This window comes from Pseudorasbora parva, chromosome 21 (assembly GCF_024679245.1).
Source record: "Pseudorasbora parva isolate DD20220531a chromosome 21, ASM2467924v1, whole genome shotgun sequence".
In the NCBI taxonomy this organism is placed as follows: domain Eukaryota; kingdom Metazoa; phylum Chordata; class Actinopteri; order Cypriniformes; family Gobionidae; genus Pseudorasbora; species Pseudorasbora parva.
The window spans coordinates 25000945-25018219 of NC_090192.1; the positions used below are offsets into that span (position 1 = coordinate 25000945).

The 17275-nt window shown below is 37.3% G+C and overlaps 2 protein-coding genes across 2 annotated transcripts; one reads left to right on the forward strand and one right to left on the reverse strand.

Moving 5' to 3' along the window:
• Nucleotides 1-6409: 6409 nt before the first annotated feature.
• six3b (SIX homeobox 3b) lies at nt 6410-9272 on the forward strand. Its single transcript, XM_067430162.1, has 2 exons — nt 6410-7428; nt 8430-9272. The coding sequence occupies exons 1-2, from the start codon at nt 6737-6739 to the stop codon at nt 8617-8619; spliced, it is 882 nt and encodes a 293-aa protein (XP_067286263.1). The 5' UTR covers nt 6410-6736; the 3' UTR covers nt 8620-9272.
• A 3922-nt stretch (nt 9273-13194) lies between these two features.
• six2b (SIX homeobox 2b) lies at nt 13195-15297 on the reverse strand. The gene is made up of 2 exons (XM_067430163.1): nt 14480-15297; nt 13195-13669 (listed from the first exon to the last, which is right to left on the reverse strand). Exons 1-2 carry the CDS (start codon nt 15037-15039, stop codon nt 13357-13359), a joined length of 873 nt encoding a protein of 290 aa, XP_067286264.1. The 5' UTR covers nt 15040-15297; the 3' UTR covers nt 13195-13356.
• Between the last annotated feature and the right edge of the window lie 1978 nt (nt 15298-17275).

Sequence of the window (17275 nt, forward strand, 5' to 3'; positions counted from 1 at the left end):
TCGAATGGTGAGCGGTCTGTCAGGCCTTTAAATACATATTTTAAAAGAGTCCTAATGGGGAGTCTGAATCAAAGAGCTGTGTACTGTATCTGCGTCTGAATCTGACCTTTTGTGATCTATGAGACTGAAGGGGACATTAGTCAACTTGCATAAGATTAATTACAGCCGTTTATAGACTGAACAAGTAGTAAAGCACCACTTGTGTTAAATACTATAAAGAACACGCGCATCATTTGATTACGAGAAGCAGGCGCAGGAATTGAAGGGGGAGGAATCGGTAAGTGGAAGGAGGGGGCTGAGCTTTCAAAGAAATCATGCAGAGGGACTGCCTGTCGAGGTGGAATTGAATGTTTTTGCCGTTTAGCGACTGTTTAGCATTTAATTTCGCATGTGACACTTAATGAGCCCAGCCCTTGCTCTGATCTCTCGGTGTTAGCTGAATTGAGAATTAATTGCATTTGTCCTCTCTCTCTCTCTCTCTCTCTCTCTCTCTCTCTCTCTCTCTCTCTCTCTCTCTCTCTCTCTCTCTCTCTCTCTCTCTCTCTCTCTCTCTCTCTCTCTCTCTCTCTCTCTCTCTCATACTCTCTGCTCAGGATGCTGTTTTTAGTCTCCTTTTTGACTTTCTTGTTTAAGCCTACACGCTGACCTCTTGTGGAGCAGCCCTCGTCGTGAAAGCAGGGACCGGTGCATTCTGTCAATCCTGAGCTCTGTGTAGTAGCATACGTGTGGGTTTTTCACCTATGGAGTTGTTTATGAGTTCACCATCAGACACTTTATTGATTTTAAGCATCCATAATTAAGCTTGGACTTATTTACTTTAAGGGGTTAGGTTACCCAAAAAGGACAATTCTGTCATTAATTACTTACCCTCAAGTCGTTTGACACCGTAAGATTTTTGTTGAAATCCGATGTCTCATAAAGGCCTCCATTGACACCAATGTCATTTCGTCTCTCAAGACCCATAAAAGGCACTAAAGACGTCGTTACAAGGCACATCTCACTACAGTGATTCTACAATCATTCTATGAAGCGACGAGAATAGTTTTTGTGCGCAAAAAAAGGGCCGATTTCAAAATAAAGCTTCGAACCGTTATGAATCAGTGTATTGATTCATGATTAGGATCGCCAATGTCACGTGATTCCAGGAGTTTGGCGGTTTGACGCGATCCGAATCATGAATCAATACACTGATTCATAACGGTTCGAAGCTTTGTTTTGAAATCGGCCCATCACTATATAAGTCGTTATTTAGTTTTTTTCCGCACAAAAACTATTCTCGTCGTTCATAAAATGATTGTAGAGCCACTGTAGTGAGATGGACTTTGTAACGACGTCTTTAGTGCCTTTTACGGGTCTTGAGAGAGGAAATGACATTGGTGTCAATGAAGGCCTGTATGAGCCATCGGATTTCAACAAAAATATCTTCATTTGTGTTCCAAAGATCAACAGAGGTCTTACGGATGTCAAACGACATAGTAATTAATGACAGAATTTTCATTTTTAGGTGAACTAACCCTTTAACTTAATAGAGAGACCGTAGATGCAATGGACATCATTGGCTTTGCTTTGCAAAACAGCTGGAGGCTCTTTGAAATATTGTCATTATTAAAGTCACCATGTAAACATCTCATCTTTAATCATGATGTGAATGGATTTAGTGCTTTGCGCAATATGACATCTGCTACCAGCATAAATTGGCATTAACACCCCTGAAATCTCACCCAGCTGTTGTACCACCTCTGTTTTTTGTTCATTTGATTTTTTTCCGTTACATCAGTCTTGAGCTTTGAGGTCATTCTTCACACTCAGTTAGCCTCCCTGTTGGCATTCCACCGCGTACATCAATTATCCACTAGTTTTGTGTTGAATGCCATGGCCAATTCAGTTCTTTTTCCTTGGAGTCTGAAGCTTTTGTCTCTCTATTTTTTCTCCATTCTTTTCTTTTTGAGAAATGCTTGGTTTTGTCTCCATTATAAAAATTTAAAAGGTTCACACTCATCAATCATAGGAATAATTAACTATTCAGAGCAGACTAATATTTTATATTTCTAAATAATAGTTGTTTTTGCTCATTCTCATATTGTTCCTCACGACTTTCTTTCTAACACGAGATACATTTTCAAGAATATCAAAAATGTTCATTCATGAACAAATCTTTCTTCTGAGTAAATTAATGATTCAGATGATTCGGTGCGCAAAATTTGGTTCATTCACAAATTGAACTGATCCGGTTTGCAAGTCCAACTTACAAACGAAATGATCGGCACAGTTTACAGCTCACTGGGTGAGATTTTGAATTTAGACTTTAAAATTTGCTTTAAAATGTTCTTAAATCTACTCCTCATACAAGGCTAGTCATATGAATTTACTTTATGATGTTTTTAAGATGCTTTGCTTCAATCCCATTTTTTTTCAAATATTTACCTTTTGTATTTTATAACGCTTTATTTTAAGGTGACATAGTTACACGTTACTACGTGTACTTAAATACATGTACTTAGGTACATGTAGTTAATTAATATTACTCAGTACTTATTGAAGTAAAATCGATATAAATGTCACCTTAAAATAAAGTGTAACCCATGTTTTATATTATGAAACAGTAAAATAAGCTAAAAGTGTTCATACTGTGGTAATTAACAAATCGGAACCTGTTACTGGAGACAGAAGAGGATGAGGTGGAAGTGTTGAATTATGGTTTATCCATTATGGTTTATCCATAATGTAACTGAATGTAACTTATTTTGTATTCTTGGATATAATGTTTCGCATTCATTTTACAATAATCAAATTACTTTAGTAATATTTTGTATATCCTTCAAGTGCGTGGGAATTTACCTAGACATTCTTCACAGTGTGTGAGACTTATTGCTCTTAGGGTGAACTTTAAAGGAAATTAAGGAATTCGGAAAGAGAGAGAGAGAGAGAGAGAGAGAGAGAGAGAGAGAGAGAGAGAGAGAGAGAGAGAGAGAGAGAGAGAGAGAGAGAGAGAGAGAGAGAGAGAGAGAGAGAGAGAGAGAGAGAGAGGTTGTACTGCAGTGCAAGGACAGGCGGGCCTTTGGCTCTTACTCATGACTGAGCAATAAAGATGCCTGGAGCTTCAGTTTCAGGTGCAGATTTAAAAAAAACGTATTGCATGACATTGCCTTCACCCGTTTAGAAGACAGATTTCAGCATGGAATAACCTCTTGACGCGTGCAGAATACATCTCGTTGGTGAAATCCATTGTCATATGGCCATTACCGCTATTAAACAAATTATGCTCTGAACCTTGGCCACATGGATCAAGGTAAACTGCACAGTGCCATTAAGCAGCTTGTCCCAATGACAATACTGTTAAACACTGGTTTATAGGCCACTGTTGCAGAAAATCTCACTTCAGACAGGATGAGCTTATGTTTCTGTAAGTAGGCAGCCACAATTTACATTTGCAATGGCCCGGCCAGCCATGTTCAGGTCAGAAAAGCATTTTTAAACTAAATAAGATTATCATAGTCACTTCTGGTGAGAGGTTTGGATTAATAGCTTTGATTAATAGAATAGCTTTGACAAAGGAGGATTTATTCAATATCATTTTACCTCATTCTCGCTAAAACACTACATGCGTGTGAGCCATATGCTACATGGATCAGTGCAATGACAATGGCAGATTAATCTCGGAATTATCATCTTTACTCAGTTCTAGCCTAACTTATAGTTTCTGAGAAATAAAAAGCATTGACTTTATAGTAAATGGTTGCTTTTTTAACATGGTCTAAATGTGTGCATGGTGTGCTTCAGACTGGAGGATTGGCTGGTGAAACAAGCAGGGCAGATATAATTATATGCAATAAATATTTCAAATATGAACTGATGAATATGGTTGGTGGCTGTAGACAGCTGTCCAATATGAATGATTAATTGAGTGCCCAGGTAATGTCTTCTTATCCAGCATAGCAAGTCACATTCAAACATTCAGATGGCTCAACATCTGCTCTGTGGGAGGGTATTAACACGCAGCAGTCTTTAATTAAATATGTATGGGGTGTCTAAAATATGCCATGCAAATAACCCGTCAATTTTGATGTCCCATCTATAACTCACTTCTCATTCTCTTCAGTTTTAACACACACTCTTGCATGTGCATTTACACAGTTTTTTTGTGCAAAATGTCATTCATATTTCATTTTTCACAGCGTCTTTATTATGTTCATGTCAAATTTGTGATGTTTTCAAGGACCATCGGAGGTATTACGAATATCCAGCTCATTTGAGTACATCTTTGGCTCACAAAGCTTCCTCTATTGAAGTGAGAAATTAAGAAACGAAAAACAAGCCTTTGCCAAAAGAGGCTGAACTTCAAATAACAGGTGACTCGATTATAATTTATAAAGGCGAATGCGTTTAAAATCTATTGAATTGAATGCCACATTCATTGAAATGTTTTGAAGGCCAGCTGTCTGTCACTAGTTTAACCGTGGAGGGGTGTATGTTCAACTATTAATGTTGGTATGATTGTTGAATGACTCCTGCCGGCGTCAGAGGCTCAGCACTCGGTGAAGGTGAAGGGCGACTTGTTGCATATGCTGATACCTCGTCGCATTGGTGCAGGGAATAATCACGCTACAACGAAACATTTAATGGAGAACAAGCTCACCTGGCAAATTGACGTCTCGTGTTTATTTTGTAATTCTGCGACAGATTTTTAAATGTTGTTAAGCCAACCCACAGTGATAAGCTGCTCTAAGCTTTTTCGTGGATTATTAAGACTTCTCCGCCGACGAAAATCCAAAAGTAATCGCAGATTATTTTTGTATCCTGTTATCTGTAACTTTAATAAATGGCTTTGAGTGTCGACCTAATGAGTGCTTGCAAGTGTTTGTTTTTCCTATGCGAGTGACCTTCCCCTTTGACCGCATCATTTCATGTCATTTCAAATTTAGGTTACTTTGTCTTTTTTAGGCTCTTTGTAATTATACATTTAAGTAGCCTTCTGTGTAATATTAAGTTACTACTAGGAATAAGGTTTGCTTTATTGTTTGTTACTTGTAGCCTAATTATGCATAATTTATAGGCTAGTTATTAGGCTACTATAGTAACTGCATGTAACATGTGACAATGACACTATAAAATAAAGTGTTACCCACATTTTAGTAGGCTATACCAGTAGGATATATATATATATATATATATATATATATATATATATATATATATATATATATATATATATATATATATATATATATATATATATAACAGCCAATAGAAAATAACTTTCAATATGTATTTTGAAACATCCGTAGTCCTGAATGATCTAAATTCTACACTGAACTGCATTGACCATAATGTATTTCAGATCTCTCGGTTCCTTGCTACTTTACAAAACGTGCTCCTTAAAGCAATTTTGTGCTCAGTTCTTGTATAAATAGAGGTTCATATTTGCAGTGAACACGATATTCAACCAATTAACTAATCCTGATGAACAAAGACGTCTTGTTACTTGTCTACGGGGCGCGAGATTAGTGCTTTTGTTTGCAGTTATTATTATGCCAACACCTATAGCCTAGAAGATAATGTTTAAATCTTGCCTTGGAGCAATGCCATTTTTAAAATCGTCCAAAACGCATAATATTATAGCGACCTTTTTTGTTTCCTTTTTTTTTTTAAACTAATAGCCAATTAATCACTAATGATAACTCTGCAGACATCGCCTGCTTTTAACTGTACACATTAATGTTTAATGTAAGACAGTAGTGGTGTGACCACTGGAGAGAAGGCCATTAAGCGCTAAGCCCCAGGATAAACAGACAATTAGGCCAAATGAATTAACTTGTTTGTGGCATTAATTACACGCTTTGTGCAAACAAAAAGCCTTGTGAAAGAATGTTATTTGACTCAGGCCTAACAAGCCGATCTTGTTTCCTCCTGACATTTTATCTTGATAAAGAGACAAAATAATGAATAGCCTAATAATTACGCCGAATAGGCCTACGCATTGTGTCGTTGGCTAATAAAAATAGCCTTTATGTAAAGTATCGAAAAAGATAAAGTATCATAACAGTTACCAATTGAACACAAATTGTATAATAAATAAGTTAAAAAATATATTTATTTTTTAAAGTAGCCAGTTAGTTATTATTAGTAGATTATTTTACCGCCCTTTTAAATTGTCTTGAGAAGAAAAAAACGTGCACGTGCACTAACAACATTTAAATTAATTTATTTTTTCACCTAGGCCTATTTAATTCAATAGTTACCTCACTCCGTCTACGTGTTTTAAACCTTTTGTAATTAATTAAACGATGTGTTATTTATTTGATGATTGCTCGCCAACTTTTACACCCATTCACGGAGGCAAATCCTACTAGCACTAATATAGCAATATTCCAGCTATCAATCCTCCTACCGTCGAGTGAACTGGCGCACCATTCGCCTGCTTGAAAACATCCCGCAGTGAGTGGCCAGTTCTGATTGGAGCGACGATAAAACCCTGCGCGCGAAGCAAATGTGCAGAAGGGCAGCGCGCACTGGCTAATGACGGGCAAGCTTGACAGTGATTGGCAGGGCTGCCATGACAACCACAGCACGGCTCAAGGAAGACCAATAGAAAAGCGAAACAAAATGTTTCACCGTTGCGCTCGAAGTTGATTAAGGGTAGATATTACGCGTTCGGTGGCACTGCAGCTGTAGCAGCGCGAACACGACGTCGGTTTTGCCGTCTTTTCCCGTCTGTTTGGCTCTGCCCGGCGACTCCATGGTGTTCAGGTCTCCTTTAGAGCTTTATCCCTCGCATCTTTTCCTGCCCAATTTCGCGGATCGCCCTCTGCTTCTAGCGGGCAGCATTCCCCGAGCGAGGTCCCCGGAGGACTTACCGATGTTTCAACTGCCCACTCTAAACTTCTCGGCGGAACAGGTGGCCAGCGTGTGCGAGACGCTGGAGGAAACCGGGGACATTGAGAGACTCGGACGTTTCCTTTGGTCCTTGCCCGTGGCGCCCGGAGCCTGCGATGCCATCAACAAGCACGAGTCCATCCAGCGAGCCCGAGCGGTGGTCGCGTATCACACTGGAAGCTTCCGTGAATTGTATCACATTCTGGAAACCCACAAGTTCACTAAAGACTCTCATGGAAAGCTGCAAGCAATGTGGCTCGAGGCGCACTACCAAGAGGCAGAGAAGCTGCGCGGTCGTCCCCTCGGACCCGTTGATAAATACCGGGTGCGCAAGAAGTTCCCCTTGCCACGGACCATCTGGGATGGCGAACAGAAGACGCACTGTTTCAAGGAACGGACTCGCGGCTTGTTGAGGGAGTGGTACCTACAGGATCCTTACCCCAATCCGAGCAAGAAAAGGGAACTGGCACAAGCCACTGGACTGACTCCCACTCAAGTGGGCAATTGGTTTAAAAATCGGAGGCAAAGAGACAGGGCGGCAGCTGCCAAAAACAGGTCAGTTTAATGGTTTCGACTGATACCGGGGAGGAAATTAAACGAATAATTGTGTAGGCCTAGATATAAAGGAAATAAATGGTAAAAGCTGTCTCTAAATCTGAATGAAAGAAATTGAGCACATTTTTTATTATTAAGGCTAATAGGAATAAACAAAAGCAGCAGTTTTCTTTTTTGTTGCAGAATGACTGATACTGAATTGTTAGCTTTGGAAAACGTATTATTTGGCATTTTGAATATAAAATAATGAGAGTAAATATGTAAATCTTAGTTAATTAAGCAAAAAGGAAAAAAATCAGTGAAGCAACAAGAAATATTTGACTTTTCGTTATGATTATTGTTTTTATTTTTACTCCAGGCATTTAATTTATTCCTCATTTGTGAATAAATACATTTCATTTACATATTAAAATATAAGTTAATATAAATGGTATAATATAAAATTTAACATTTTTGTCTGTTTATATATATATATATATATATATATATATATATATATATATATATATATATATATATATATATATATATATACGTTTTTGAAACATGTATTTTGCAGTGTAGTTTAGTTTAACTGGAAAATAAATTAACACAAAAATATATACAATAAATACCAGAATGCAGACAGAAATGTTAATTTGTAAATTGATATAAACAAACAATGCTTCATATAGCAACTTCATTTATAAAATGTCATTAAAATGTCTGGAGTTCCTAATAAGCAGTTCAGTTCTCAAATAACAAAATTAAAAATTAAAATAATTGACCACTTCATAAACATATACATTTATATATAAATTTAAACCACCGTCCTTATTTAATCGTTGAATTGTGTAATTAAATCTATTTTTACTCTTATTCCTCTTACATTTCATTGATCAGAATTGGGGTTTGTTATTATTAGACACTGTAACACGTCGAATACTTCAGCCTGTGATGTATGTTCTGAAAAATGTATGTTGCATAAATAATCTTAGTTTAAAAATACTTGTGTTTTTTAGGCTTCAGCATCACGGACTGGGTCAAAGCGGCCTGCGCTCCATGTCAGAGTCCGGGTGCACACCGCACAGCTCGGCCGAGTCCCCGTGCGCGGCGGCCAGTCCCACCACCAGCGTCTCCAGTATGAATGAACGAGGCGACGGCGGGACCATCCTCTCAGTTACAGACAGTGATTCTGATTTCGATGTATGATGCACCGTCAGACAAATATGGAACATTTTTGCCCAGAGAAAAGTGAACTTGTGCGAAAATTTGGGCAACATGAGGACCGGCCATTTTGCCACCTTGTGTTTGACAATAGCATGCTGTTTTTCCAGCGCTTCAACGGACTGACGCCCTTTCCTTTCATTTCCAAGGCCTACACGACCATTTTGCATGTTCATTTGTGAATATTTTGCATTTTTAAAAGGCATTTATGAAGTGGAGTCTGAGAAAGTAGAACTCGATGCTCAAAGAAATGAGTGAACCCGGAGAGGCGATTTTGTTATTTTGTGTTTATCAGACAATCGTTCAAGTCAAAAGCACCTTTATTCCCCATCGTCTTTTACTCGACAGCAGATGTTCATACTAATTTTATCTCGAGATTTATATTGAATTGTCCATGTCTTATTCAAGGTTTTCCTTAGGTCTAGGCTTGTCTAGATATGCTTGTATGATATCGCAATTACTCCACTCTTTCCTGCAAATTTCTTTATGTTGTGTCCATAAATCGTGAGTAACTGTCTGTTAAGTGCTTGGAGATTTTAAGTGTCTATTCATTCTGCTCGTTTTTATACTGTAAATGGGTTAATGGCGCTGAAAACACAGTGTTATGGGTCACTTTTATGCAAATAAATATAATTTAATATAACGACTATCAGAGTATATTATTTGTTTGTTTAACGAGTTGATACATCAGAAAATACAGAAAAATATATATTTTGCATTCTGTACGTTAATGTACACTTGTTCATGTTTTATTCAGGAGTGTTTTAATGATTTGTTTTGGCTACTGAGCGAGAAAATAATTCGAAAAAAGAATGAGGTGAAGAATAAGTGTTCTTTTATTTGTTTAATTTCAAAAACCGGTTCCTATTTTTCTTAGGCTATTATTATTCTTATTCTTATTCTTCTTATTATTAAAGAGTTGCGCAATGGCGGAAAGGTTTTTAAATAACATGGATTTTATTTCTAGTCGTAAATCGAATGGGAAAGTATTTCGTGTTGCCAGTGATTTTGGCTTTTTCTTCTTCTTCTTTTTACAATCGACAATTGTTGGAAATGTTTTATGCTTTAGGTAGAGAGCAATAAAAAAAATATTCGCAGAAAAATAGTAAACCATAATAGGCTACATTTCTGTAGGCAAACTTTTACACCCGCTTCTAACTGGTATTAATGTAGGTTTGTTTTATAGCCTTGTAGGCCTAGCCTAAATTAAAAAAAAAAATGTAAAAAGCTGAGAATCTTTTTTTATTATCTTTTTTTAAATTATTATTATTATTATTATTATTATTATGCTAGTAATTTATTCTTACATCAGGACATCTTCTAAGTCTATTGCAGCCACATAACTTAGGCTACATGTTATTCAAAAAGGGCTCACTTTTATCATCACCTCAATGTTCAAAAGTCATTAAACTGCCTAATAGTGCCAGCATTCAATTTCAGTCTTCTCTCTTACTAAGACCATACGGGTAAATAACAAGAGGATGGTTTGTTTGTAGTTTCTTAATAGCATTCCATATAAGATAAAGAATGTCGTTTACTGTGAGAGGATTTCTGTTCCCTCTTCTCCCCTTTGATTTGATCGCTTTACTGAGCACAACTTTTTATTCGTGTTTATTCACGCGGCAGTTCCCCTTGACCTGGATTCATTGTGCCGCGTGGAGCTGAGCTATCAAATAAACGCGACGCACCTCTTTAGCACGTCAGAAGTGCAATTTAGTGCAGTTTCAAGGTTAGCTAGCTACTCTAAAGTAGGCTATAACTTAACATGTTAAAAGTGAGGTAAATTGAAATTCAATTTAGGCTAGGCTATTGTTGCAGTGCTAGGCCTAACAAATCTGCTTCACAATTTTTGGTTAATTTAATTTAACAAATTAATAAGTTAACGAACCAGTGTTGAAAAGGGGATTTCCAGGCTAAATATACGCGTTTTTAAACAACTTTTTACCACTCAAATCTCAATAAGCTCGTTAACAGAAGTTTCTTTAGCCTGAGGACGCAGCAATATATCAACTACACCGATCGAGCGACTTCCGTTTAGATCAGTAGGCTATCAGACGGTAAGTCTACAAAATTTAAGTAACCCTCGTCATTATCACTCATTGTAGATGTACATAGACCTACCACAACACATAGGCTATAGCCTAATAAGGCCTAACGTTACCTAAAACTCAAATGTTATTGTTTAGGCTATACAATCTCTAATAGGTGACAGTTGGTGACGCAAACAGAGTAGGCCTAGCCTATGCTATTTGCGCCTGACTGGGGAACCGCAACAAATTAAGGATGAACAACAAAACAATTTAAAACACATTTTATAATCCGCACACTGTCATGAGAGCCTGTAACAAGCCGCAACTGCATTACGGGATCGCAGCCTCTCCGTTCAGAGCAGCTGGTCGGTGGAAGAACACTTTGATGCTGATAATAAATCAAGAAGCCTATTAAGCTAGGCTACTGCTTTTTTGTGACTGCTTTGCGTACCTCGATGATGCACTTGTGTTTTATGTAGTGATAGGCCTATTCTTAATCATTAGGTAAATGTTTGCCCAGCTCAAACATTCTCAGCTGCACACACAGACGTTACACGGCTGACACTTTTAACAGTTGAAACTGCAAGTGAAACAATTTATTATATTGTGAATTTGTTAGCAACAATCAAAAGGCACTGTTTAAAAGAGGCGTAAAGCTTTACTAAGTATAAATCGATAGACGTCGTGAATTTGTCCTAGAAAGCCTTTAGGCTACATCCTATTCATGTGCTTATGTCGCCATCATGTGGTGAATATTTGATATAACAATCTAAAAAAATTAGCTGCATAAATTTCAATTCTAGGCCGACTTGGCAAAGTATTCAGTTTCTGTGTTTATTTACATGATTTATAAAGACTGTAGGCTATATTTAATATAGGCTATGTTACACATTATTATTCAAGTAGCTATAGTAGGCCTATATTTTAAATATATAGTGTGTGTGTGTGTGTGTATATATATATATATATACACACACACTGTAAAAAAAAAATGGGTCTAATTGAAACATTTTCAAGTGACTGATCACATCATCGTTTTTCAGTTGGCTGAATTGAATGCAATTTAATTCCCAGAAATTCAATTCGACCAACTGAAAAATTTAGATATGATCAGTCACTTGAAAATTTTCAATTGGAGACCTGACTTTTTTTTTTTACAGTGTGTGTATATATATATATATATATATATATATATATATATATATATATATATATATATATATATATATATATATATAATTTTAGTAAGGTTGAAATTAGTACAATTATGAAGTATAGCCTTGAAAAAAATTAAATGTAGCCTATTGTTTGTAATGCCATAGGTGGGCATTTTTAAGAAATATATATATCATGATTTATTCTCATTCAAGATGTTTATTTTAAGAAATAGTTTATTTAAAGTTATTCAAATGAAATAAATATTTTTTCCCTCGGATGTCTACTTTTCACAGGCCTACTTTGACGATGATTATAATATAGGCCTAAGTAATAGTAGGCTCTGACATAATGACAATAGTGCTTAAAAGCAGAGTTTAAATTTAAATTTAGTCTACTCACCCTCAAGTTGTTCCAAAAATGTATGAATTTCTTACAATTTAATAAGTAGGCTACTTCAAGTTATTTTCACGTTGAGGAGACAAATATTTACAGGCCTACACGGTGCGCGCGAAAGTTTGCAGCGATCTATACGTGCTGATTTGGGGAATCGTTATTCCTTAGTCTAATTACGTAACGATAGTTAAGATTAAAGATGATACCAGTAGGCCAGTGATTTTCAATTTAACGGAGCTCAGTAGGTTTAGGCTACTGTTTATAATATCAAGCCATCACCAATAGGGGGCAGTATATGTCTATAATTTCGGTTTCAACAAAAACATAGGCTATAGGTCTAACAAAATATTGAAAAGGTGAAAAACTTAAAGTTGCAAAATGGCATGTTCTCTATAAAAAGTAAGAGCCTATTTTATGACATTTACTGCATTTCTCTGAACGACTTTATCACTGCCTTCGTTATTAAAATCAAACTTGTGATAAATGTACAATCTGTTGAGATATTGCGACCACGCTGAATTTAACTGATGTAAAATAAAGAACTCATAAAAGTATAGAATGACGAGTTATTGTGAGACAGAAAAAAAATATTAAGAATAAATGTGTGAACGTGCATAGGCTATAGTTTTATGTTTTTAGTTTTTAGCACACTTTACCAGATAATATATGCTAAATTGAACACTCATACACATTTTATCAGTAATATTAAGTATGCAAACAAAAAATAAAAAATAGGGTTATTTAAACATACGTTACAAAGCGTCATGCAAAATGATAATCCAAATGAAAGAGTTTTATTTGTTTACTAGCATAATATTTCAGATAGGCTATAATGTATTCTCGCGATCTGCTACATTGACACATTGCTTAACTGCAAGGAGACAACACATTGGGACTTTATTAAATATATATATTTTATTAGTTCATTTTATAGCTAGACATATCAAAAACTATTCATTGATTATACTGAATTGTTACAATAACTTCTGATGGAAACATCGTTCTTGAAGTAGGCCCGTCGTCTGGTAGTTCTGGGATTTTTTTTTGGCTAATGTCCTCTACTCTTGACTACTAAAATGTTTGATATATGATAACGAAGCTAGTAATTGGTGGGAAAGTCAACGAAGATGTGCTTTATTCCTTATGATCCCAGTTCCACCAGGCTGGCCGTCATGGGGTTGAGGAGGCCGTCGTGCATGGAGAAGTGATGGTGGCCCTGAGAGTCTGAGCCGCTGACGGGGATGATGGAGGCGCTGGGGCCGGGCGGAGGCGCAAAGCTGTGCAGGGGTGGCAGACCTGAACTGGAGGACATGAGGATGGCTGGGCTCATGGAGGTGTGATCCGGAGTCCCCGCGGGAGATTTGTCATCCTCCGAACTTTCACATAGAGATTTGTTTTCGTTCACGTGAGAGGTCAGTGGGTTGTGGCCGCCTGGATTTGCGCCATCGTTTTCCCTGTGGAAGTAGATCATTCGAATTCGTTAGCAGGACGGCAAAAACTAAAACAAACGCTTGCACAAACAAATGTGCATCATTAAATCTGGCAATTAAAATATATGATACTTTTATTTATTTATTTCAGCTTTAGGGGGACATTAAATAGAGATATTTAAAGTTTTAAACAAAAGCTCTTTTTTATATAAATTATATATTTAGGGACTATATTGAACAATTAGGCTACAGTACGGTAATTATTGTGAAAAGCACCTTCTTTGACTTCGTTTCTCGATCATTTTACTAAGGTTGAGAACTTAACTTGAGATTACTGCTGTTGTTGTTTTCAAATTATGCCTACACTTTTAAATAGGCTACACAAGACTATACTATATTAAAAATCCGTATCCACATTTTCATATGGATAATATGAATATGCTATTATTTGATTTCAGTTTTACCTCGTTTTTTAATCATTTATTTAGGCATATAGTTATTTTGTGGGATCAAAAAATCACTTTATTGTCACTCATTAAAAAGACAGGTTGGAGAAAAACATCATCAACTGTAAACTAATGCACTGATGTCATCAAAAACTTTTATAACGTGCTCTGTGTGCAGATGAATAGGCATACCTGTTTCCTAAAAATCCAGTTGTTTTAATTATTTTACATTCGATTTGCTTATTGTTTTTCTGACTTTATTGTCGATTTATTTCTTAAGGACACTATTTACATTAATTACTTTAAAGATGGTCATTATATGGCCATTGTCATTTTGTATATCATTGGACAGAAAGATACATTACTTGAGAGTAATGGTTCTTCCTACCTTTCCTTTGCTTCTGCGGCACGATCCCTCTGCCTTCGGTTCTTGAACCAATTGCTGACCTGCGTCGTGGTGAGGCCCGTGGCCTCGGCCAGTTCTCTCTTCTCTCTCGGGGAAGGATACGGGTTATGAGTGTACCACTCTTTAAGCACACACCGGCTCTTCTCCTTAAAACAGTAGCTCGTCTCCTCTCCATCCCAAATGGTGCGAGGCAGCGGGAACTTTCTGCGCACGCGGTACTTTCCCACTGCGCCCAGGGGGCGACCGCGCAATTTCTCCGCCTCGATGTAGTGAGCTTTCAGCCAAAGCTGCTGCAGTTTAGGGTGGTTGTGCGGAGAAAACTGGTGACTCTCTAATACTTTATAAAGCTCCCTGAAGTTGCCTCGGTGGAAAGCAACCACAGCTTTTGCTTTCAATACGCTCTCATTTTTGTGGAGGTGCTCACAAGCAGGTAAGGACCACAGAAAGCGTCCGAGACGTTCGATACTCCCACCTTGCTGAAGGACCTCGCAAACACAGGCGACCTGCTCTTGGGTAAATCCAAAAGTTGGTGGCATAGACATAGTTGAGGGCAATGGGATACTTGATGTCCTGTGCGTATCTCACCCACTCTTAACGTAGGTTTTTTACGGTGATATCCAATTTGGAAACTCAAGCAATAAAGCTCCCCCAGTTGAATAATTTCAGTTCTTGATGTACATTTTCCATTGGAAAAAGTCCAAAAGTAGAAACAAAAGAAAAACTAACAGTTTGAGTCAGCGTCGTGCATTGCTCAATCACATTAGTTGTAATATCATGACGCGCTAATCATTCTTACGCGCTCTCGCTGTGCGCAATAGATTGTTTCCTCGACTGTCCTTTGCTATCAGCCCGCCCTCTGGTTATCATATCTCTTACAGACTCGCTAGTGTGTAAGGACGGCTAGCGCATCCTCCTGGGGAATCATACGGGCAAGTGTGGAGAGAAGTTGTGTAGCAGAAACTGACCCTGCCTCTTGGATATAGATTGGCACTTGGATGTCATGCACCTCGGGGGAAGGAGTGCGCGCAACACACTCCAAAAACAGACACCGCTGTGCTCTATTATAATCGCAAAATAAAGGGAAATCTAGCTAAAGCTACAGTGACATGTTTTTGTTATTATTAACAAAAAGTTTTGTGGGGAAACTACAGCCCTTTTGACCCACTGTAGTTTAATTTCACCATCACTTGTTTGCATGAAAATGTATAGGCGACACGTGAATACTGCATTTACGTCATTTTCTAAACTAATATGGAATCATAACATTAAAATTGGATGTGCAGATTTGCAAAAGTACAAATGGGAAACATTAAAAAAAAATCTGAGAAACCCACATCTCTTCGAATTAATTATTTTATTAGTAATGGATGGCGGGCACCAGAGGTTTGCTGGATTGATGTTTGTGACGAGAAGTCTCTGGTGTCGTGTATCTGACGAGTTATTTTGGAATGTAACGCGACTCCAGCGTACTTTTTCATATGGACATTGTAATTCTAGCATTCGGTTCCAGAGGGACACAGATATTTAGCAAATTCGTTTTATGGGGAGCTAATATATTCGGCTCTCACCGAGTCATGGAAATAATTTAATGTTAGTTTGCATATGAAAGCAAAACATATTAGGCCTTTTTTGATCGAATAGGCTGCTCAGTGGTATTAATATATTTTATTGCATTACAAAATATAGTAGTCATAAAACTATTCATGTAATATTAAATGGAATGCACGTCTTAAGTTTTATAAGTGTTGGAATAAAAGGATATTTTTTATTAATTAAAACCTTAATTCTAATAAGATCTTTTAAGAAAAAATAAATATCAGAAGAAGTAAAAAACCATATGGCCTATCTTTATGCAACAGTGGTCACGTATTTTCCCTAAGTAGCTTTAAATTTGCATTGCATGTTTCACGTTTGCATTGTGGCATATTGTATTACGTATTTTACTTGTCTTTTTTGTCAAAAAATCCACACCCATCTCAATAGCCCGCCGACACACATGCTCATTCTCACACATGTGTACACAGACGTAAAGGGTTGAGTTTTCAGTAAAAGGGCCTGATTGATTATATATGGCTGGGATCATTTTCCAGTGAAGGGGAGGAGGTGTCTGAGCAGCCGTTAGCCAGTCTGAGACCTCCTGAGGGCAGCCACAGCAGCAGAGACGGACGATGGTGGACGTTCAGTAAGTGCCTTTAGCTCACAGCACGACTGAAGGAGTCAGTTCAAGTCCATTTTGAAAGCCATTCTTTATTCAAGGGAGCTACTTCACGCTAGCTTTGCTGTGTCATTCTAAACCCTGCGTCAGAGACAGTGAGCCGAGCCTGGCTGCTGTCTGGGGCTTCAGCCTCTGACCTTGATGATGGAGAAGTGAGGAGATGATGGAGACAATATTTGACCTGCAAAGGACTAGTTTACTTTTTAATGCACGCATTATTGTATTGTAAAGTAATTTCCAAAAGATGGTTTAGCCAAAAATGAAACTTCTGTCATCTGCCTCACTTTTAAGTCATTCCAGACCTGGTTTCTGCAGACCACAAATAAAATGTGTTGAAGAATGTTTCAACTGTTTTTCTCTATACTACGGAAGTAAATTGGACCAAAACAGGTGGACACCAGTGACTCACTGTATGAACAAAATTACTTCTGGATGAAAGTCATACAGGTTTGGATTTTGAATAGCACAAATTAAATACTGATACTTTTTTTGGGGTAGGATATCCCTTTAAAAGTGAATCAAAGAAGCTACTTAAGACTACTTAAGCCAAAAATAAAAATGTT

Bases quoted from the DNA above. Each gene is read 5' to 3' on its own strand.
- six2b (XM_067430163.1), bottom strand. From the start codon at position 15,039: ATGTCTATGCCACCAACTTTTGGATTTACCCAAGAGCAGGTCGCCTGT. The intron at 13,670-14,479 runs GTAGGAAGAACC...CTACTTCCACAG, and splicing joins GCCGCAGAAGCAAAGGAAAG to GGAAAACGATGGCGCAAATC.
- six3b (XM_067430162.1), top strand. From the start codon at position 6,737: ATGGTGTTCAGGTCTCCTTTAGAGCTTTATCCCTCGCATCTTTTCCTG. The intron at 7,429-8,429 runs GTCAGTTTAATG...TGTGTTTTTTAG, and splicing joins GCGGCAGCTGCCAAAAACAG to GCTTCAGCATCACGGACTGG.